This window comes from Dipodomys merriami, unplaced genomic scaffold (assembly GCF_024711535.1).
Source record: "Dipodomys merriami isolate MVZ:Mamm:240054 unplaced genomic scaffold, mDipMer1.0.p SCAF_1, whole genome shotgun sequence".
Classification (NCBI taxonomy): Eukaryota; Metazoa; Chordata; class Mammalia; order Rodentia; family Heteromyidae; genus Dipodomys; species Dipodomys merriami.
In genome coordinates, this window is record NW_027202270.1 from 48,565,709 (window position 1) to 48,588,124 (window position 22,416).

A 22,416-nucleotide genomic window follows, 5' to 3' on the forward strand; every position below is an offset into this window, starting at 1 on the left:
TATATACTTGGATTTTTAGTAAGAACTCTGGTATAGTTTGCCTACAGTTCAGTTGTATTATTCTTATTCTGAATCATTAACATTTTGTCACAATGTTTACTTAATAATCTCTAGACATCAAATTCTTATAAAGAATAGTGTAGGATACTGCAACTTCAAGATGTCTTGTTGAACTTTTCAACCATCTGGCTTTATAACTTGTTTTGTTTGCTTTTGTTTATCAACACTAATGGTTAGTATGACAAGTAGTACCAGGAAACAATAGATTGCTTTGAAGAGTCAAAGAGAAAAAAACAACATGTTTTAACTATCTTAACTATTTCATTTGGACATTATAAATTAGAAATCATAGAGAAACTTCAAAGTTTGACTTCTATTCACATATTTGTTTGACCTAGATAGAGGTTTGACTTTATGTGACATAGATCTGCTGATATCGATGGAATGCATTTGTCATGGGAGAGTTTTGCCACGAGTTTGGCTTTACTGAAATTTCTATTTTATCCAAAACATGCTTTTATCTTTCCAGGTTTAAACTCTCTTGTAGGAACCTTGATTCATGGCTTGAAGAAACTTATTGGTGCCATTAGCCTAACTCTGCTTTTTCTAAGCATATTTTCTCTCTTTGGGATGGGACTCTTCATGGGTAACTTAAAGCACAAATGTGTGCATTGGCCCCAAGAAAATGAAACTCAGCATAACAGAACAGGAAACCCATATTATATTCGAGGTAAGGATCACTTTCCAGGTGAGCTGAAAATAGAAACCTCTGAGCAGTTTTCACCAAAATGGACATGCAGTTTCATAGTAATCTATGCTTGTTAACCGACATGTCTGTAACCATAGTGCCTGATACTTGTAAATACAAAATTTATGCTTCATTTATATTTTCATTGGCATCATTTTAAGTTATTTGGAGAGATTTTGTGAATTATGACAATGTTAGCAAAAGTCATGGTTGGAATTAGGTGACATCAGAACAAATAATTGTCATTGGATGACCAATGAAGAAGAATCACCTTTGCTTTAGGAAAAGAATCTAAATTAAACCCAGAGACACAGAAAATGTAACCTTCTTCTTCAAGTATGTCATCTGGAATATGTATTAAAAAGAGTACCCCTACTTTCAAACAATGTAGATATTATTTGAAATTTTTCATTAGCAATTTTATTGTAAAGGTGATGTACAGAGAGATTAGTCACATAAGGTAAGTTTGAACAGTGTTACCCCCTCCCTCATTTTCTGTCAATTCCACCTCCCCAATTGTAAAGTTCACTTACAACATAGTGTCTAATGAGTACCACTCTTTCATTGTTTCACCCTTTGTTATCTAACATTTTTTTAAATTTGAGAAGTCTTGTCATCTCTTGGTATTTTATTCATTTCCTCGAACATTAATTTTGAAAGGGATTTTCTCCTTCTGCTGAGCATTGTCAGTTAGAAGGTAGTGATTTCCAAAGGCTTTTCTCTGGATTTCCAAAGGCATATACATCATATAGTAGGAAAAAAGCCAAGTCATTGATTTCTTTCTTTTTAGCTCTAGAAAGTGAGGTTTGTGTGCTTTCTTAAACATTTAAATTATATTTAAGTAGTTGAAAAAAGGAGTTGCCATTCACTAAAGCAGTTTCTGAATACAGTTCATCTTGATCAATGTTACTCCTTTTAACATTTCCACCAATCCCTCACAACACATCCCTTCCTTTACTTATCTTAATTGTAGGTTATGTGTTGAATTTTTTTGCATACAATGCATCTTGATCTGTGTCACTACTTGAACATTTTCACCTCCCACTTCAATCCATACCTCCCTTGCAAGTACCCATTCCTTGGTTCTTAATTTGATGGGATTTGACTTAGTCTTTTAAAAAAAGAGAACTCATCCAAGTAAATAACATTAGAGTAAAAACATGGAGTATCACAACAAAAACAAACAAAATTCAGAATATCATAAGGGAATACTTTGCAAACCTGTAGGCCAAAAAACTGGAGAATCTGCAGAAATGGATACATTCACAGAGAACATTGAACTGAACCCAAACTGAATCAAGAAGAGTTAAACCAATTATATAGACCCATAACAAGTAAGGAAATTGTGATGGCAATAAAATGTCTCCCATTGAAGAAAATCCCAGGACCAGATGGATTCAAAGCCTAATTCTATAAGGCCTTCTCTTTAAACCCTTCAATGAAATAGAAAGGAAAAATCACTCCCAAACTCATTCTATGAAGCCAGCTTTGCACTCATCCCCAAACCAGATAGGGACAAATCACAAAAAGAGTACTATAGATCCATCACTTTGTCATCAGTGCATCATCGATTCAAAACTTCTTAATACAATTCTAGCCAATTGAATTCAACCACTAACTAAAACAAAATCATGTCTTATGATCAAACAAAATTCATCCTAGGGATGCAAAGCTGGTTCAATATACATAAATCAATGGGAACAACACAAGAACCACATGATCTCTCAATAGATGCAGAAAAGCTTTTGACATAATCTAATAGCCCTTTATGATAAAAAGCTCTAAGAAGCTAGGAATCCATGGAATGTTCCTCAATACAATATTGGTTAATCATCTGTGGAGATTCAAATCCACTTGATGTTGCTAATTTGAGATTAAGTGAGGAACATAATTTCTTTCCTGTTTTTCAGAAACTGAGCACTTTTACTATATGGAAGGAGACAGGTATGCTCTCCTTTGTGGCAACAGAACAGATGCTGGGTAAGTGGTGGTGTTGTTATCCCCTATCAAGTCAATATCATCCATCCGATATTGTAGTACTGACTGAATATTTACTACCTTGACCATTGGTCTCAGTTGATTGCATTATCTCATCTTATCAACAAACATTTTAATATGTGAAGTATTTTAATTTTTCTTGGAGAAACAATAAAATTGCAGAGAATGCATGGCTTCTAAAGAAGAGAAATTCATTTCTCAAAGCCAAGTCATTTTTACCCAGTTACTGTTAGGCTCAAGTCCAACTCATAAGTTGTAGTATCCTCTTTTCAACTATCTTTTTACGCAAATCTTCAACTCAAATAAGTCCTGAAAAGCATTTCAAAGGTATCTGGTCCCTTAGTACTCAGTATACAGTGATTCTTTCCTAGACAAGAAGAAAACATCATTCAGTGGTTACCAAGTAGTCATTTTTGTAGTGTGGAAAATTATTCCCAAAGTGATTGCCTTAATGTAACAAAAAAGTGTAGTTGATCAGATTTTGCAGGTCAGCACTTTAAAAATTCAGTATACAAGTGCTTTTTAAATCTATGCATTTTCCATTAACCATTGTCTAAAATACATGATTGACGTGACCAAACTCAAAATAATGTGGAAGACTCTTCACAAAGGCTTGGACAGGGGGAAGTATAATTTATTGGGCCACTAATGTAATAATCTACCACATCACTCAAACTCCTCCATTGATAAAAGTATTAAAACTCCATTAAAGGAAAAGAAATAAATATTTAATTTGATCTTTCTCCTCAAGTGCAAACACTACTTATAAATTATTGAAGTGATGTTTTCTGTCCCTTAAAGTATGAGATCTAAGAGTTTGAAGTGAGATCATTTGAAAATTAAATCCTCAACTTTTAGAATTTTATTTTTATCAATACAGTTTTCAGATATTTCCCATTTCTTTCTTTTTGGCATTTCCCATCATTATTAGATTCTTTCTTTCTTTTGTGTCCCATCACTGGAATCAAACCCAATCCTTCACTCACACTTGGTAAGCATTTTACCATTGAGAAACATGTTAACCTTTTCAGTTTTATTTTTGAACAGCCAAACTATAATTAATAACAATGTATCATATCATGTGTTTTTAAAGTGATACGGTGGTAGATTTTAAGTGTTTTCACCATAAAAAGAAAGGTATATGAGGTATTCATATCTTAATCACTTTAATTTATCCATTTCTAATAGATATTTCTTTCTTTCAGACCACTATGATGTAGATGATAAATATATATGATTCATATCCACTAAAGTAAATAAGTCAACATCCCCCTCAAAAAAAGATGCTAAAATCATTTCAAATGCTTCTATTTTGCCTTAATGGATACTATTCGTGTGTACAACCTAAAAATCTAACTCAGTTGCTGGGTTAGAGCTTTACATTATTTTTCATGAACGTATGTGATGATTTGGCCATAATCTGAAAATCATTTAACAGTAAGCAGGCTGTTTTTTTTCCTTTGTCTTTTTTAGTCAGTGCCCTGAAGGATATGTGTGTGTGAAAGAAGGCATAAATCCTGATCGTGGCTACACAAATTTTGATAATTTTGGTTGGGCTTTCTTTGCGCTATTTCGATTAATGACCCAGGATTATCCTGAAGCACTTTATCACCAGGTAAGAACACAGAGAATCTGTGCTTATTACTAAAATAATCTCATTCACTTGTAAAAATAGTTTAGTGGTTTCTAGTATTTTTATGAGAAGAAGTTTGATCCCCTCTAAGATGTGTTTTAGAAGCCTTGATGTTTTTCTTACTGTTTTCTAGATTATATACTCTGCTTCCCATGAGTATATTAATGGCTTGCTGTTTCCTAAAGGAACTTTTCTCTTAAATTCTTATTTCAGTGTTGGTGTCCTCTGCCTAAATTCAAGTATTCTCCTGTCATGTTTCTAGTAAAGTGTTCTCCTTGAGATTTTCCTTATGTTTTGAAGAAATTTATCTTCAAATCATTCGCTAATATTTATTGGATCCAAGTATTCTTTTTTTTTTTTTTTTGGTCTGAACTGTGGGCCTGGGCGCTGTCCCTCAGCTCTTCAGCTCAAGGATAGCACTCTACAACTTGAGCCACAGCGCCACTTTTGGCTTTTTTCTTTTTGCTTACGTGGTGCTGAGGAATCGAACCCAGGCCCTCGAGCATGCAAGGGAAGCGCTCTACCACTGAGCCACCTTCCCAGCCCCAGGATCCAAGTATTCTTGATACACCATGGGTAGAAAACATTTGTTAATCCTCATAGAACAAGCTTATTTTTTTATGTTTGTTTTTGGTGTGTGTGTGTGTGTGTGTGTGTGTGTGTGTGTGTGTGTGTGTGTGTGTGTGTGTGTGTGTGTGTGTGTTCTAGTCCTAGGGCTTGAATTCAGGGCCTAGATGCTATCCTTCAGTTTTTTTCTTGTTCAAGGTTAGTGCTCTATCACTTGAGCCACAACACTTCTGGGTTTTTTGGTAGTTATCTGGGGATAAAAGTCGCATAGACTGAGAGGGCTTTCTTGAACATTGATCCTCACATTGCAATCTCATGAGTAGCTAGAATTACAGGTGTGAGTTAATGACACACAGCTCAGACTTTTTAAAAAATAATACAGTTAATACTTCTAATAGTATAACTGATGCTTCATGTAACCCCAGAAGAAGTTCAGGCAGGCAGTTTGCAAAGTCAAAGCCAGCCTGAACTCCTAATGAAGTTTTGTCTCAAACAAACAAAAATATATTTAAAAACAAAAACAAAAATAAAGCAATTTTAATCTACACTGGCATTGCATAGTGGATAAAGCATTCCTCATTACTGTAAAATCTTAGGAATTATTTTCCCTATATGAGGATGAAGTAATAACTGCGGGTATTTATTAATGAGTATGTTCAGTGTACACTATAACACATAATCCTGATCGGTGAATGATTTGTGTAAATAACAGCTAGCTCAAAACCTAAATAGCTGCTTTTCTGGGATACTAGGCAATATTGAAAATGCTGCTAATGGTAAGTATGATCTAAGTTAATAATATTGATTTCTGACTGAATGTTCAAACTTCTTATTACTCTATATGCATTCTTAATTTTATCTACCCACATTTGTGTAGATAATACTTTCTTGTTTCAAAAAGATGTTTCAAAATTAAAAATATTTCCCTTTTTTCTTTAAATTTTAGGAACCTAATTTTAGTCAATAATCATAAATCGGGGCATAATATCTGTGTTGTTTCTATTTAATAATTGCCTACATTTTTAATATTCTGATTCTTCTTAGGGCATTATTAGGAAATTAAAGCGAGTCATTTATGACAAGCTCATTTCAAAAGCATATGATTTGCCCAGGCCCAGAGTTCAAGCCCCACGACCAACCAAAAAAAAAAAGCATATGATTTTTATCACTTTTAGGGTTTTCTCTCCATCAATAATCTTTGCCTTGATGATTTCATATAAACCATACTACTCTGATTAATTTTTCACTTAATTTCTCCAAAGAGCTTAAGTCAAAGCAGTAGATATTCTGGCAGGCTTTGAAATAGTCTTGCTTCCATTATTATGTAGTCCTGTTGAAGTAGTGATTTTTCTATAAATTCATGATCAGAGGAACAACATCTACCATATCCCTTGACTTGAATAATGTTTCTACAGTAACAACTCTCCAAAATCCTTTTTTCCTCTTTAGAGAAGTTTCTCTGGATGGCCAATAGACACATGAAGCAATGCTCAACCTCCCTAGCTATAAAAGAAATGTAAATCAAAATAACATTGAGATACCGCCTCACCCCAGTTAGAATGGCTATAATCAAGAACTCTAATAACAACAGATGCTGGAGGGGATGTGGACAGAAGGGAACCTTACTCCATTGTTGGTGGGAGTATAAACTTGTTCAACCACTTTGGAAAGTAGTATGGAAGTTCCTCAAAAGACTCCACATAGAGTTCCCCTATGACCCAGCAATCCCACTTTTGGGCATTTACCCGAGAATGACCAGGAACAAGACCACACTAAAGCCACCAGCACAACAACGTTTATTGCAGCATTATATACCATATCTAAGATATGGAAACAATCCAGATGCCCCTCAGTAGATGAATGGATCAAGAAAATATGGTATATATACACAATGCAATTCTATGCCTCCACCAGAAAGAATGACATTGGCCCATTTGTTAGGAAATGGAAAGACTTGGAAAAAAATTTATGTTAAGTGAAGTAAGCCAGGCCCAGAGAAACATAGGTCCCATGGTTTCCCTTATTTGCAATAAGTAGTGTATGTCTGAGACAAGCAGAAACAGTCAGTTAAGTTGGTGTTAGGCGAAATGAACCCCAAGATAAGGACTCAAATGGTTTTTCTTTCTTGCTATTGTTTCTAACATATTTATAAGATGATCTCTTTGTTACTTTGTATGTCCCTCCCCCACGGTATAACCCCTATTTTCACTGTATTTGATGGTATAATTTGGAGAGGGAAAGGGAAAAAATTGTTTAAATAAGGATACAGGTGGACCCATTGCAACAATGAGACGTACAAGACGTTATGTCTAAAAACGAACTTTAAAACTCTGGCCGGGGAGGGGGGACAGGGTGGTTACGGAGCGGGTAGGGGAGGGGGGGAGATGGGAAGAGTGGTAAGGGAAAACAAAGGAGGAGGCAACAATGCTTGATAAGAAATGCACTCATTACCTTGTTCATGTAATTGTAACCCTCTATACGGTTTTTTACAATAAAAACAAAAAAAAAACTAGACCATTAAAAAAAACCTCTCCAAAATAGAAAATGATTTTCCATATTCAAACGGTTTAACTTCTCAGTCGGTGTATTTTCTCTGTTAATGAAAACATAGAGGTCAAATGTTCACAACGAACTCATCAATTACCACTTTTATCCCTTGGTTTTGTAGCATGTATTTTATGCAAAAGTGTATGTCTAAAGTTAACCTAGTTTTCATTTTATTCCTGCATCCAGCATTTAGGCAATCTTGTAATTAGATTACACTCATGAACAAATTATTTTCCTAACAGAATTCCATTCTTTATTTTTAAATAGGAGAATATAGACTAAGTAACATTTCCCTTTATTTTTCTGTGTTGCATTTCTCCTTAGATCCTTTATGCTTCTGGGAAGGTCTACATGATGTTTTTTGTTGTGGTCAGTTTTTGGTTTGCCTTTTATATGGCAAGTTTATTCTTGGGAATACTTATCATGATCTATGAAAAAGAAAAGCAGACAGAGGCTGAGAAAGTTAAAATAACTCAACTAACATTTCAACAGACTGTTGAACTACAAGAAGAAAACGATGCATCTGAGGTATAACATTTGTATTCTTTTTAGATCCACAGTACTAGATGAATTTTATCAGTCACGTAGTGTGTTGCCTTCAATCAATTACTCTATCTGTGTATAGTAAATGACGAGATGAAAGGTGATTTTTAATAATAAGCCTTGCTGGGCAATATTGACTCAGTGTTATAATTCTGGCTATTCAGAAGGCTGAGATCTGAGCTCTCCATCGAAAGCCAGCCCAGGCAGGAAAGTCCATGAGACCCTTATCTTCAATTAACCACCAAATAGGCAAAAGTAAAACTGTGGTTCAACTGGTAGAATGTTAACTTTGAGCAAACAAAGCTAAAGGAGAGTGCCCAGGCTCTGATTTCAAGCCCCAGTACCAGTAAAATAATAATAATAATAATAATAGGACTCACTTAGGATATATAATATTTCCTCCCACACTACATTATGGTAAGAATCAGCAATGTGCTGAAATATTCAATACATAAAATTTATATTCCAAAAATTGCATAATTAATGTTGACAAATCCTAATATATTATGTTTTTAGAACTTGATTTCACTTAACACACGTATAATTGAAAATTATACATGCTGAGCTGTAGTTCAGGTGGTAGAGCGCTAGTCGTGAGCTAAAGAGCTGAGGGACAGCGCTCAGACCCAGAGTTCAAGTCCCACGACCAAAAGAAATTTTTTTAAAAATAAAAATAAGAAAATAAAAATGTAGCATAACTGATAGAGCTCCAGTTTACCAAGGCTGGGGCCCTGAGTGCAAACCCCAGTACCACCAAACGGATCTGGTATAAGATTATACATCTGAATCAACTTTGGAAAATACATTCAACTCTTAGGGGATAGTATCCTGCACAACTTTCTGGGTTTCTTCAAAAGAAACACATAGTACATTGTGATGTGGAGAATGTTCATTTTTTGAATAACTATATCCATGACTAGTAAAAATAAGCCATGTTTACTTTAATGTTGTATTTGATTTTTTCCAGATCATTAGCCTCATATAAAATTACAGTCTATGAACCTGAAACTGTAAATTTAACATAAGTAACATTAAAGAACTTTAGAAAATAATTTTCAAAAACAATTTCAACATTTTTCCATTAGTGTGCCAAAAGGAAATAAAAGACTAAAAAAAAAGCAATCAGAAGAAAATTTCTTATAATTTACAGGCAATGCCATACCTCTTCCTTGAACTTTTTTTTTTGTAGATGGAAAAATAGATCTAAAATGAGACAGAAGTCAAAGATAGAGAAGTGACACCTGGAAACCTGTGCATATATAAGTAGAATACACAATCAGGGTCACTAAAGGGCCAATACTCAGTGAGTCTAAGTTGAATGTGTAGAAAGAGTGGCTGAGAGCTTTACAAATAGCAGAGGTCTCTTCTGAGTCAAGAAGTAGGGAAAGGCTAACTTCTTACTATATATTTGGCCATCATACTAGGTCATCATCAGTGAAGAAGCTCTGTTGTGCCAAAAGTGAAGCCTAAATAACAGAATGTAGTATCATATGCAATGATTTGATACATGTGTGTCCATAATATGCATACAATTGAACAAGAAACTATTATAAGTATAATGAAAAATATGTATGAAAAGAGGCTTTTATTGTTAATGAGTCAGTCACAAGAAAACACATTACAGAAGCTTTCTGTCTCTCTAAATAAGTCCAAAGTCCTTCAGATTGAATGATGAGAGTCTGAATGGTATGTTGAACATGAAATATATTTTGAAAGAGCACTTTGGAATCTCAAGAGCCAGATGCACATGAAAGTATCCAAGAGCATCACAATACTTCTCTTATCCCAAGAAGAAATGCTCTATTAGCTCTAATTATGAAAGAACTTGGGTATTTCCCAATATCTCCTTTCATTTTGCCTTCCTGGTTTTAATTAAAATCTTTCAATTGTGAAGTTCTTTTCCCGGAAGAATCCTGGAACATTTTGTTATGCAGAGATTTCTGAGAAGTTAGAGTAAAAGCCATTTCATAAAAGGCTTATTTCCCTTTGTTTAATTTACACCCAATTAAACACTAGAAGAGAAGGGGTTAAGATAGACTATGTTAGGACTCTGGTTAATTGATCTGATTAAGGACCCTGCCATATTAGAGAGTTATATATTATATATTAAATATAAAATAAAATTAAATTAAAAAAATATATATATATAATTACAGTACCTGTCCAACTGACTGTTGTAAAGTCTAAGTGAAAAACATGTACAATACTTTACGGTGCTCAGAGTATATTAAGAAACTGAATAAAGCACTGAAATTCATCAAAACATATATTTATGAAGCGGGTTTTTTGAGTAACCTTCTATTTCTCCACTCCCACATGCAATTGTCTTTACAGAGTTGCTCTGTACAGTAAAAATAAATATTGTTACTATCTGAAAAATATAATTAAGATAGAATTCCTTCATAATAATGCATTAGTTGAGATATTATGCATTCATTACAAGCTATCATCTTTGTGAAGATACACACCTGACTGGTCCCAGCAAGATCCATGTAACAGAAATGTATTTACGTCTGTTGGTTTTTATCTCATGGAAATTTGGAACTAGACAAATTAATACTCCCATTTTTTGTAACCTTGGAATCCAGCTAAAAATATGTTCTATAATAAGCACAGTTTAAGTAAAGAAATTAACCTTCCATCCAAAATGGTTAGAGTGCATTTTTCTTTTTTGGTCGGTTGTAGGGCCTGAACTCTGGGCCTGGGCGCTGTCCCTGAGCTCCTCAGCTCAAGGATAGCACTCTACCACTTGAGCCACAGCACCAATTCCAGCTTTTTCTGCTTATGTGGTGCTGAGGAACTGACCCCAGGGCCTCATGCATGCAAGGCAAGCGTTCTACCACTGAGCCACCTTCCCAGCCTCTAGATTGCATTTTGTAAGTAAAGCTCTGTACCTACACTTGCAGATTATATCATATGTTTTCTTGGTGATGTTCAGATTGCCATTAGCTGGTTTAAACTCCTGTAGCTCTAGTATTAATGGAACCAGAGTGCTAAGTGAAATGAACATAGTGATTTCCTGATAAACGCTTTGTTACTCCAGATATATGATGACAGACTTTGTCAACACAAGTGTGCCCGGCATGATTTACTGAGGCTCAGTTAAGAATATTCTCAGGGTGGGGCTGGGAAGGTGGCTCAGTGGTAGAGCGCTTGCCTTGAATGCCTGAGGCCCTGGGTTTGATTCCTCAGCACCACATAAGCAAAAAAGAAAAAAAAAAGCCCGAAGTGGCCCTGTGGCTCAAGTGGTAGAGCGCTAGCCTTGAGCTGAAGAGCTGAGGGACAGCGCCCAGGCCCAGAGTTCAGGCCCCACGACTGGACCCCCCCCAAAAAAAAATAAAAATGAAAAAAGAATATTCTCGGGGTAACATTATCTCCCAGGCTAGTCAACACCATTAAAGGGTCATCTATGCTAGTCACCCTAAATTCACAAACATGTAATTGTCATAGTTGGGGCAGGCTCAATATTAAACTTATGATAATCACTGTTTTGGAGTGTCATCCATCCGCTGTTATGTTCTTAGACTTTAAATATGAATATAATTTTACACACAAGCACTAGGAATATCAGTCTGTTCTTATGATTGCTGTAAGTGAATAGAACTTGAAATATCTGCATCAGAGGCTAGGAATTTTTTTAATACAATAATTTTTATCTAATCGCATTGACAAGATGAGCTGAGCAGAGCTTAAGAAATCCAATGAATAAGCAAACATACAAGAATCCTTTTATAGAAGCTTGATTCTCCTGCTCATTTACTATCATAATTGTTCTATCCAAGGCAAGACCTTTGAACTCATTGCATTACCTGATATTTTCCTTATGTATTTTATCATCATAAGTCCAAATCATCTTATTTTAGCAAGAGAATTTACTAAGTTATGAAGTGATATATTCTTAAGGAAAGCATTTAAGATAATAAGGAAATATTCTGATTATTCAGAATCATGTTCTCCAATTGGACATTTCACAGTAGTCAATTACCTCTATTGTATATTGAATGATTTCTCAAAATGAAAAACACCATATTTACTAAGATTTACTCTTTTTATACTTGAGCTTACAGTATAAAGTTTGATTGGATGTAAGTTATATGTTAAGCATTTGTTTTCCAAATAATCCTAAATCAGTTTAATGCTTAGTATAGAAAGTGGCAAATGATGAAACCCAGGAAAGCTTTCTGAGGTTAGAATTAGGGTTTTTTAAGGTATATTATATACTACTTTAAAATTATAGTCTTGATCCCAAACAGGAGAGAAATCAATATTAAATTCATTAAATTTCCTTTCAGACCAAAGCTATACAAATAGAAATGAAGAAAAAATTTGCAACTTCTGAAAACACATCAGTGGATATTTTGGAAGATGCTACTCTCAGACATACAAAAGGTAACATTAAAAAAAAAATACCGGGACACCTTTGTTGGAGATACTATCCTTTAATATGCATATTGAAGCTCTGCAGTTTTTATTTTTCTTTCTTAGATTAAATTTAAGAAATAATATGAAAATAATAGGATGAATATTTCATAAAAATTTCAAAAGCAAAGTATCGTAAGGGTTGAGAATGTCATCAAACATGTAAAGGAACAAGACTCCAGACATTCACATCATCCGACAAAAGGAGGATACTCACAGGGAGGAACCCAAAAGCTTAACTCCTCTGAAATACTATTTAGCAAAATAAATTCCAAAATATGGAAACACAGGGTTTTGTTCTTATAGTTGTTGTTGGTAGTGGTAGTGGTGGTATTTGCTTTTGAGGGATTTTTTTTGTCTTTTTTAGGGCAGGCAAAAGGGGGGGCACAAACATGGAGGGAGGAAGGGTAAACAAATGCAGTCACAGTATTCAGTATATGTAGCGTGGAAGATGAACTATGCAACTTGTGGGCAGATACAGGAGAGAGAAACTGGGAGAAAATAAGGGGTTACATGTGCAAAAAGAACTGTATTCATTTCCTGATTTATGAAATGGTACAACACCTTAATAATCACAAGAATATTATGTTAAAACATAAAGGAATTTTATTTAACATTAATAGAATTAGAATATTAAATTGTGACTAAACATGGAGACTAGATTATGCAGTCTACCCTTGAATAAATTAGGGTGAACTGTGTCTGTCTATGTAGAGATTTATTGAAAGATATCAGATAATTTGTAAATGCTTGCATTTAAACTGTGTAGCCCACAAATATTTAGTTCATCTCATTTGTCTAAATCAGAAAAATAAAATAAAATACTTGAGTGCTGGTGGCTCATGCCGACAATCCTAGCTACTTAGGAGGTTGAGATCCTAATACTGTGATTCAGAGTCAGACTGGGTAGAAAAGTCAGTGAATAAAATGTTCCAGGACAGTGCCCAGACACTGAGTTCAAGCTCCAGGACTGGCACAAAAAGGGAGGAAAGGAAATAAGGAAGGAAGGAAGGAAGGAAGGAAGGAAAGAAGGAAGGAAGGAAGGAAGGAAGGAAGGAAGGAAGGAAGGAAGGAAGGAAGGAAGGAAGGAAGGAAGGAAGGAAGGGAAGAAGGAAGGGAGGGAGGGAGGGAGGGAGGGAGGGAGGGAAGGAAATTACTATTCTGTTTTTGTGTTAGTAAAGATTATTTCTGTTTCCTAACTCCAAGTCAGAGGTCTAGTCTCGAGCTTCCCTTTGAATGAAAAAAGTTAAAATTAAACAATTTTCTTAAGTGGGAGAAAAATGAGGGAGGGCGTACAAATTCAACAAGAAATGTACTCACTACTTTACTTATGTAACTGTTACTCCTATATACATCACCTTGACAATAAAGTTAAAATTTAAATAATAAAAAGATTAAAAACAAAAAATAAGACAATTTTCTACTATTTGACTTTTTTATTCTTCTATTTCAGACCATAAAAAATCCAAAAAGAGATGCCCATTGTATTGTCATAAATTTGCTAAAAGTTTCTTGATCTGGAATTGCTCTCCTTGTTGGTTAAAATTGAGAGATTTTTTCCATAAGATAATAATGTCTCCTTTCAGTGATCTTTTCCTTATCGTATGTATCATTTTAAACATATGCTTTTTGGCCTGGGAACATTTTCCAATGAGCGAGAGCACCTTCTCTCTTCTCAGCATTGGAAACATGGTAAGATTTCCATTATTTTCATTTGTGCTTTCCAGGTTTCTTGGTTCATTATTATCTTCAATATTGAATTTTATAACTCAAATACATAGACATGCATTATGGAATTATTGTTAGATAATAGTTATTCATGCTCTACCACAATTCCTCTCCCTCCCCCACCTTGTAGATGTTATTCTTGATAGTTTTACAACTAGAGATTAAAGTTCTGTCATTTAAATTCAGGATTCTGAGCCAGCTACTTGGCAGTGAGGTAAAAATTATTGACTAAGAATATTTGCCATGTAAAATTTATTGATTGAGATAGGGTCTAGCTAACTTCATGTTCCAGGTTGTCCTCAAACTATGTCTCTTTTAATTTCTACTCATCCACTGAAACCTGAACTCAGAGCTATCCTATCAACAGTAGCACTTAACCCATCTGTTCTAACCATCTGTGTTAATGGAGCTTATTTTTCTGCAACATATATGTCTTTTTATTGTTTGTCTGATTGAAATCAATACTTTGATGTACGCTCCATATCACAAAAAAGAATCTACTTAAAATACTATGTTTTTTTTAAGCTCTCAAGTTTTTTTTTTTTTTTTTTGCTTCAAGAATGGCTAATGTTCCACGTACATTATCTAACACTAGACTGTTAGGCAAAATGTATGCACTTGTCATGGGAATTCAGCCACAAAACTAACCAGATCCTGAGAGGGAAGCATGAAGAAAATGGCAAGGCATGTTTCAGTTTCTGTTATCTTGATGTAGCCATCAGAATCATCCTTGCCTGTTTTGTTCTTATTTAGGTTTTCCTTGGAATTTTTACAGCAGAGATGATTTTTAAAATAATAGCCATGCATCCATATGAATATTTTCAAGCAGGATGGAACATTTTTGATAGCATAGTGGTATTCCTTGGTGTCTTTGAACTTTATCTAGCAAACATTGCAGGAATAGATCTTCTGCGCTCATTCAGGACGGTAAGTCCATGAATTAACTTTTGTTTTAGAAGAATTACTCTCTCTGTTTTCTCAGAGATAAAATGACAATTTGAACATAAAATATTTCCACTGGAGCAGTGACACCATGAAATGAAGTAACTCATATATCAAGATCTTAAAGAAAGAGTAAGACATTTTTGTGTTGTCATTTGGATAAAGAATGAAAGGAAATCAAGTCAAATGCATTGGATATTGGAAGTGTAGTTATGGGAAACATAGCCAGGGTGAGAGACAGCCTAAGATTCAAAAGCAATACAGGGAAGGATACCAGAAGTGGCAACTGAGAAACTCAAATCAGGTAAATATTCTAAACAGAGGGGAGAAAGTTTTATTTTTAAAACAAAGAAGTATGAGAAGTAAAATACTATTTTGAAAAGTATTATGTCCACAAGTCCAGGGAGGTGATGTGAATCAAAATATCAAGCAAAGACAATGATATTAGGATAGTCTTTGCAGAAAGTTTCAACCTTTGATAAGTAATTTATTGTTACCTTCTGATAACAGAGTAGAAAAATGTCACAGGAACCAAGAATAATTAAGCAGATTTGATTTTTATCCAAAAACTTCTTCCTTTATGGCATCTTCTTCAGAACTATGTCTGAATTCTTCATAAACTTATTTACTGAAAAAAGAAGTGGATGGAAAAAAATCCTCTAAAAGGGAATGTAAAAATATCTTAAAGACTAGCAATAAACTGAATCTAACATGGTGAAATTTTACAGGGTAAAAGTAAAATCTTGAGTTCAGAAAACTAACTACACACTAGAAAATTAGGGAAGGTACAGAACGTATTAAAACTGTTTATGGGGGTTTGTGATGGTGACTCACACCTACAGTCCCAACTAGATGGGAAGTAGACATCAGGAGGATGGAGTTTTGAGGCCAGCTCAGGCAAAAAGTTAGCAAAAACTCCATCTCAATAAATTAGCAGAGCATGGTAGCATATACTTGTCACCCAAGCAATGTATTAGGATATGAGTATGAGGATCATGGATGCTAGATAACAAAGTAGACGGTGATGTAGCAAACAAAGATACACTGAAAGATAAATTGAAAATGTGATAAAATAATAGTAATACTTGACAAAGCACAGAATGTTGTATTAGATCTTCAATAAATGGAAATGCATAGTAGGCCCTGTGATATTCTTCTAATCTGGATCCTGACAAACATTTCCCAATATCTTCTGCAGAACATATGTGAAAACATATCCAATGCAGGGCTGGGAAGGTGGCTCAGTGGTAGAGCATTTGCCTTACATGCTCGAGGCCCTGGGTTCGATTCCTCAGCACCACATAAGCAAAAAGAAAAAAGTCGGAAGTAGTGCTGTGGCTCAAGTGGTAGAGCGCTAGCCTGGAGCTGAAAAGCTGAGGAACAGTGCCCAGACCCAGAGTTCAGGCCCCACGACCGGACCCCCCAAAAAATATCCAATGCAATGTGAAAAGCAAAAACAGAGAACACTTGTTACTACTAAATATTTAAACATAAAACTGTACTAATTGTAATATTGAACGGTCACTGACAAGTACATAAAACCAAGATGATGCATCTAGATTCAATCTGCAAAATTCTTGCATTTGTAAGATGTATTAACAATATGCATAGACTAAATATGCAGTGGTTAGTATTAATAATGCTTGACAATATTTCAAGACTATATATGAAGAATATGTGTAACATGCTGACACAAACTTTAAACATGTACAAGGTAAAAAAAAAAACTAGCCATTTTATTGTTATTTTCCTTATTATTTTTCTTATTTTTTGTCTTCCATATTGTTTTCCCACTAGTTTCGAATTTTGAAGTTGGGGAAATATTGGCCAACATTTGAAATTCTCAGGCTGAATCTTAGTAAATCCCTGACAGCCTTGAAAGGCCTGGTCCTCCTGCTGCTCCTGTTTGTCTTCTTTTTTGCTGTGTTTGGCATGAAGTTGTTTAGTTGGAGCTATACAAATTACGTCTGCCTCATAGACATAGACTGTCACCTTCCACGCTGGCACATGGCTGACTTCTTTCACTCCTACTTGAATGTGTTCCGAGTTCTCTGTGGGGAGTGGATAGAGACCTTGTGGGACTGCATGGCAGTTTCAAGACCATCCTGGTGCATTCCTTTTTATATGATGGTCATTTTAATTGGCAATTTATTGGTAAGTATGCTATGCTTCTACCTTTTTCCTTGAAAAGCATGCTATAATGTAGACTGGGATTTTTTGTGTTACGGATCGACGGGGACCCAGTGATCTCCCACTGAGATTTCAAATGTAGTGGTCACTATGCCCATATGGATGTTATCAGGTGAAAAACGACTGCTGTGAAGTGAGATGTTCAGTAAGTATAAGATATATACACACTGAATTTAAATTCTTATCCATGTTTGAATGTCAATTTTGTCATTAATAATTTGCTTAATGGATTTTTTCATATTGAATTCATTTTAAATAATGCTTAAGCGAATATAGATATATTTAGTTCAAACAATTCCATGTGCAAAATTAATTTCAGTTATATTTGATTACAATTGCTTATTTTTTTGTGATAAGTGCATATGTGACTTACATCGCATTTCCATTATGAAGTAAGTTTGTCACCTTGCTACTTGAAGTAGCCCTGGCATCATGTGGGAGGTGGTAAGCAATCCAGACTCTCGGAGTCTATCCCAGATATACAGAAGCATCATCTATTCTACCAATAGCCCCGGGGTGATTTGTCTGCCCATTATGTTTTAAGAAGCACTTAAATATAACACTGGTTGTCAAACTTGCCCGCACATAGAGCTACCTTGGGAATCACAGATAATATACTGATGTCTTGAACCTACTCCCAGAGATTCTGGTTTTATGGCTATGTGAACATAGCAATGGTGTTCAGAATTTTAAAAAAAATCTCTCGACTAAATGTGTAATAAAGGTTGTAAAATTGTTATGCATTATCTTGCAGTGTAAGCTTTTACTTTAAACTCCCCCTATGATCGAACCTGTGTTATATGAATTGAATAATTTTTTTACTACTTCTAAGAAAAGGATATGGCTTATAAAAATGGTTGTTACAGGAAAAACTCCAATATTTTCATTTTATTCTTATGTCATAAAGATCAAGTGCTTTCCTCAAAAGCCTTAAAACACCCATAAAAGTTAGCTTCTCTAAATGTGACTACATTTAGTGAGACATTGAGCAAAACTGTAATGCCTGACTCAGTTCTTGTAACTAAGTGAAATAACCTAGTACTCTATGCTTAATTTATAAATGTTTGTTTGCATTTACATATAATACAAAAATTTTACCTCAGAATCACAATTATTTTTAATAATTTATAATTTTAAAAACGTTTTTCATAACTTTGTTTTCTTTTTCACCTGGTTCTGAAGCTTTAATTCATTTCTTGCACTTTCTGTACTTGATTATTTATCTTTACAGCTTGAGCTATACTTGCAACCTATTTTAGAGCTATTGTTTTCTTACATACATACTTTATTTCCATGTATACGTATGATTTAGACAGTTATCAATCAGTGAACCTGGTTATGGTTATGGTTCCATAAGTCAAACAATAGGAATGCAAACAGGAAAAGAAAAGAAATAGATTTATAAAAATGGAGATTAATTTTTTAAATCATGCATTTGTTATTCACATATATATATACACATTGCCAAGTTAAATATATGTAAATATAATTGACATAATATTAAAATAATGCATTTCAATATTTGTCAGATCCCTACTATATGTTTATGTCAGATTTGATTCCAAATCAAAAGAATTACTGAAACAAATTTGTATTTGTTTTTTGTTTGTGCCACTATTTTGATACAAGTACTCAGATCTCACTCAATATGTGGTTATATTTAAGGAAGGTAAGAGCAATTTTCTGGGGAAATTTTTAAAAAGTTTGCTTTATGGCCAGTTATTTTATCTCAACTCAGCACACATACTAAATATTTCCTTTAACTCTGACTGTAATAGTGCTAAAAAAAGGAAGCTAGTATATGCTATGATAATGATAGGGTTTCTGTCTTTCTAAAAATTAACTGCCAACACAGAATAAATAAGTGATCCTTCATATCCTCCCACATTTACAAGCCAGTATTTTCTTTTTGTGCCTTTAAAAGTTGAGGTTATTTTTCAATTCGCAACACATCAAACCAAAGCGACAGGAGTATGCAATGCTATGAAGTTCACTCCTTATAGTGCTATTCTGGATCATTTGTATCTTTTAACATTAAATACATTTCAGACTTTTAATCCTCTCCCTATATCTGGCTGGATATATGTGTGATGCATTGTCTAAGAAAAAAATTCTTACAGTCTCATGAAAACATAACCAGCACACGGCACACGGCATACTTTCATTCTCTGAATCCTAGCAAAAACAAATGTATTATACATTCTATAATTCATTATAGTTTGAGTATTCATTTGTTACTTACATCTTCCTAACAGTGTTTGTCTACTAGAGATGTGGTTATGACTGAACCGTCATTATGCTTTGCCCACCATCTTCCCTTATTGGGTCACTAGGCTTACGTTTTAAGCAAACAAAGCAGGAATAAGAAATAACCACATATTATATATAAATACAAATGGCAAAAAATGTTTTAAATTTAGACTTTAGTATGCAAAGAAATCTGAAACACAAGTAGACAAGTATTTATTATGTGAGTTTATACGGAAGTGTAAATAGGAAAACATATACATTGTTAAGCATAGTGGATGCAATTTGAACTTTCTCCTCTCAAAATAACACATACTATGTGGGTGAAAATATTTCATGTAAGCCCATTAACAAAAAAAACAAAATTAACAGAAAGATGAGAAAATCTAATAATATTTAAAACAAAATAAATCAAAATTTCAAATAACTAAAGAGAATAGGGAAATCCTTTGTAATGTCAAATGCTCAAATTATTATTTTAAATCTTAGTAGTAAATGTGAATCTGCAATAATACAGCACAAAAATATATTCTGTGCCCTAAAATTTCAAACAAAATCAAAATCTCAATCTCTGCAAACTTGCTTGGACATTTTTCTCAATGATATTAAAGTTAGAAGATGCTATTCCTTAGCTTTAAATAGTGAATCAAGAGTGATCCCTTTATCATTATCTATTTCTTATTTGAGCAAATGTTTTCCAAAGAAAATCCACTAACCTCCCTAATGTCTGTGTTTGCACGTCTCAAAAACAACCTCTTCAGCACCACGAATAGTTGCTCCATGGTTGATTCCTCTGTTTTACAAAGCTGTGTCTGCACGGCTGTATAAGGGCTGCAATACCTGTTTTTACCTTGAATAAATCAGCCTGCCTTGATAATAAAATACATTTTAGAATAAAAGAGAATTAAGTATAATCTGTTTGACCTTTGGCATTTGACATCCATTAAACCTTGAAGTTTTCATCCTGCAAAGAGAACCAATAATGATGCTTTGGATATTCAGAGTTTAAAATGCATTTTGGCCATAGGAACTGTTAGTATTGCACCTGACACATAATCAGTGAATGACTGGATAGCAGCGGAGTTCATATGCTTCTGTTCAAATCTCATGTCAGACTTTTTAGATCATTTTCTTTTATTTAAAATAAAGCAAAAAGTAAGCGATTTTATCTCATTTTAAATTTTGTTTAGGTCCTATACCTGTTTGTGGCATTGGTGAGTTCATTTAGCTCATGTAAGGATGTTACAACCAGAGAGAGCAATGAAATAAAAAACATCCAGCAGGCAACGGAAAAGATGAAGAAAGGAATGAGCAATGTCCTTAGTAAAATGTTATGCAAAAAGCAAAATGTTCCAAAGGAAACAATAGACCGTGCGAGTGACACTTATTTTAAAGAGAATATTTCTGACCACACGCTTTCTGAACTGAGCTACACCCAAGATTTCCTGAAAGATAAGGACAAAAGCAACGGCACAGAGAAAACACCACTGACTGAAAATGAGAGTCAGTCACTCAGGCCCAGCTTTAGTACCTCAGAAACTGTACCAATTGCTTCAGGAGAATCTGATATAGAAAACCTAGATAACAAGGAGATTCGGAGCATGTCAGGCAACAGAGACAGCAAAGAGGTAAGACATTTTTATTATCCTGACTGCTTAGAGCTGATGTATTGTCTTGTAGAAAAGAAAGTAAATCAGTGTTGAGGTTTGAGTCAGATGATCCATTCCATGCTAGTTCAACCACTCCTCACTGAGAAGTCTATGTTTGACCAGCTTACTTCAACTTCCAAAATGTTAGTTTCTGCATCTGTAATTGAGGATAAACTTGTACTTTTTGGGGAGGATAATAAATTTTTTTAAAAAAACTGCACTATAGGGCTGGGAAGGTGGCTCAGTGATAGAGCACTTGCCTTGCATGCCTGAGGCCCTGGGTTCGATTCCCCAGCATGACATAAGCAAAAAGAAAAAAGCCGGAAGTGGCGCTATGGCTCAAGTGGTAGAGCGCTAGCCTTGAGCGAAGAGCTGAGGGACAGCGCCCAAGCCCAGAGTTCAGGCTCCACAACCAGACCCCCCCAAAAAAAACTGCATTATAAAGAACAATGCCTGATATATGGTAAGCACTTAGAATATACTAGATGGCACAATGGTTAAGTTCTGTAAATTAATAAAAAGGCAGTTTGGAGTTATGGAAAGTATTTTGCAGTCACCTACACTTGTAAAAATCATGTGTAAGCATGGCAAGATCTGTCAATTTCCTTGGGCTTCATTGTCCTCAATATATGAAATTAGGTTTAAACAGGGAAAATATTCTTTCCTGTTTGCTAAAATTTTAGAAGTCTAATCAATTTCTGCAACATAAAAATTATCAAATGAAGTTGTAATAGACAACAATGCTTGATAAGAAATGTACTCGTTATCTTGCCCATGTAATTGTAACCCCTCTGTACAGTATTCTCATAAAACAAATAAAGAAAGAAAGAAAAATTAAATAAAGAATTGCAAATGCCTCATAGCTTCATAAACAGATACCAAGCTGTAAAAAATAGCCACATTTCCCCCTTCCTTCTTTGTTAATTTTTTGCAGAGATGAGGAACAAACTCTAAGTCTCACACTTGCTGTGCAAGTACTATTCCACTGACCTAAATCCCCAACCCCTGGAGTCACATTTTGAAACACTGTTGTTTATCACTTTGATTTTAAAAATATGTACCCTACCAGAAAAGTTTTCTTATTTCCATTTGTAACAGTATAATAATTTAGTAGGAGGTATAGTTTTATAGGAAACTATATCTACAGAAAGCCCACTGAACTGTAAGCTTCTTGCTTTGGCCCTAACTGGGCTACTAGATCACTC

The 22,416-nt window shown here is 34.5% G+C and overlaps 1 protein-coding gene across 2 annotated transcripts in view; it reads left to right on the plus strand.

The window, feature by feature from the left end:
* The window catches only part of Scn7a (sodium voltage-gated channel alpha subunit 7), a 68,408-nt gene that overhangs the window by 25,550 nt on the left and 20,442 nt on the right, over nucleotides 1-22,416 (plus strand). For both annotated transcript variants that reach the window (XM_070021619.1, XM_070021612.1), the window contains 9 exons: nucleotides 530-730; nucleotides 2,659-2,728; nucleotides 4,220-4,361; nucleotides 7,818-8,021; nucleotides 12,329-12,425; nucleotides 13,909-14,147; nucleotides 14,937-15,110; nucleotides 16,923-17,279; nucleotides 20,753-21,190. In XM_070021619.1, the coding sequence (XP_069877720.1) occupies nucleotides 530-730; nucleotides 2,659-2,728; nucleotides 4,220-4,361; nucleotides 7,818-8,021; nucleotides 12,329-12,425; nucleotides 13,909-14,147; nucleotides 14,937-15,110; nucleotides 16,923-17,279; nucleotides 20,753-21,190 (1,922 nt within the window). The remainder of the gene's footprint in view (nucleotides 1-529; nucleotides 731-2,658; nucleotides 2,729-4,219; nucleotides 4,362-7,817; nucleotides 8,022-12,328; nucleotides 12,426-13,908; nucleotides 14,148-14,936; nucleotides 15,111-16,922; nucleotides 17,280-20,752; nucleotides 21,191-22,416) is intronic.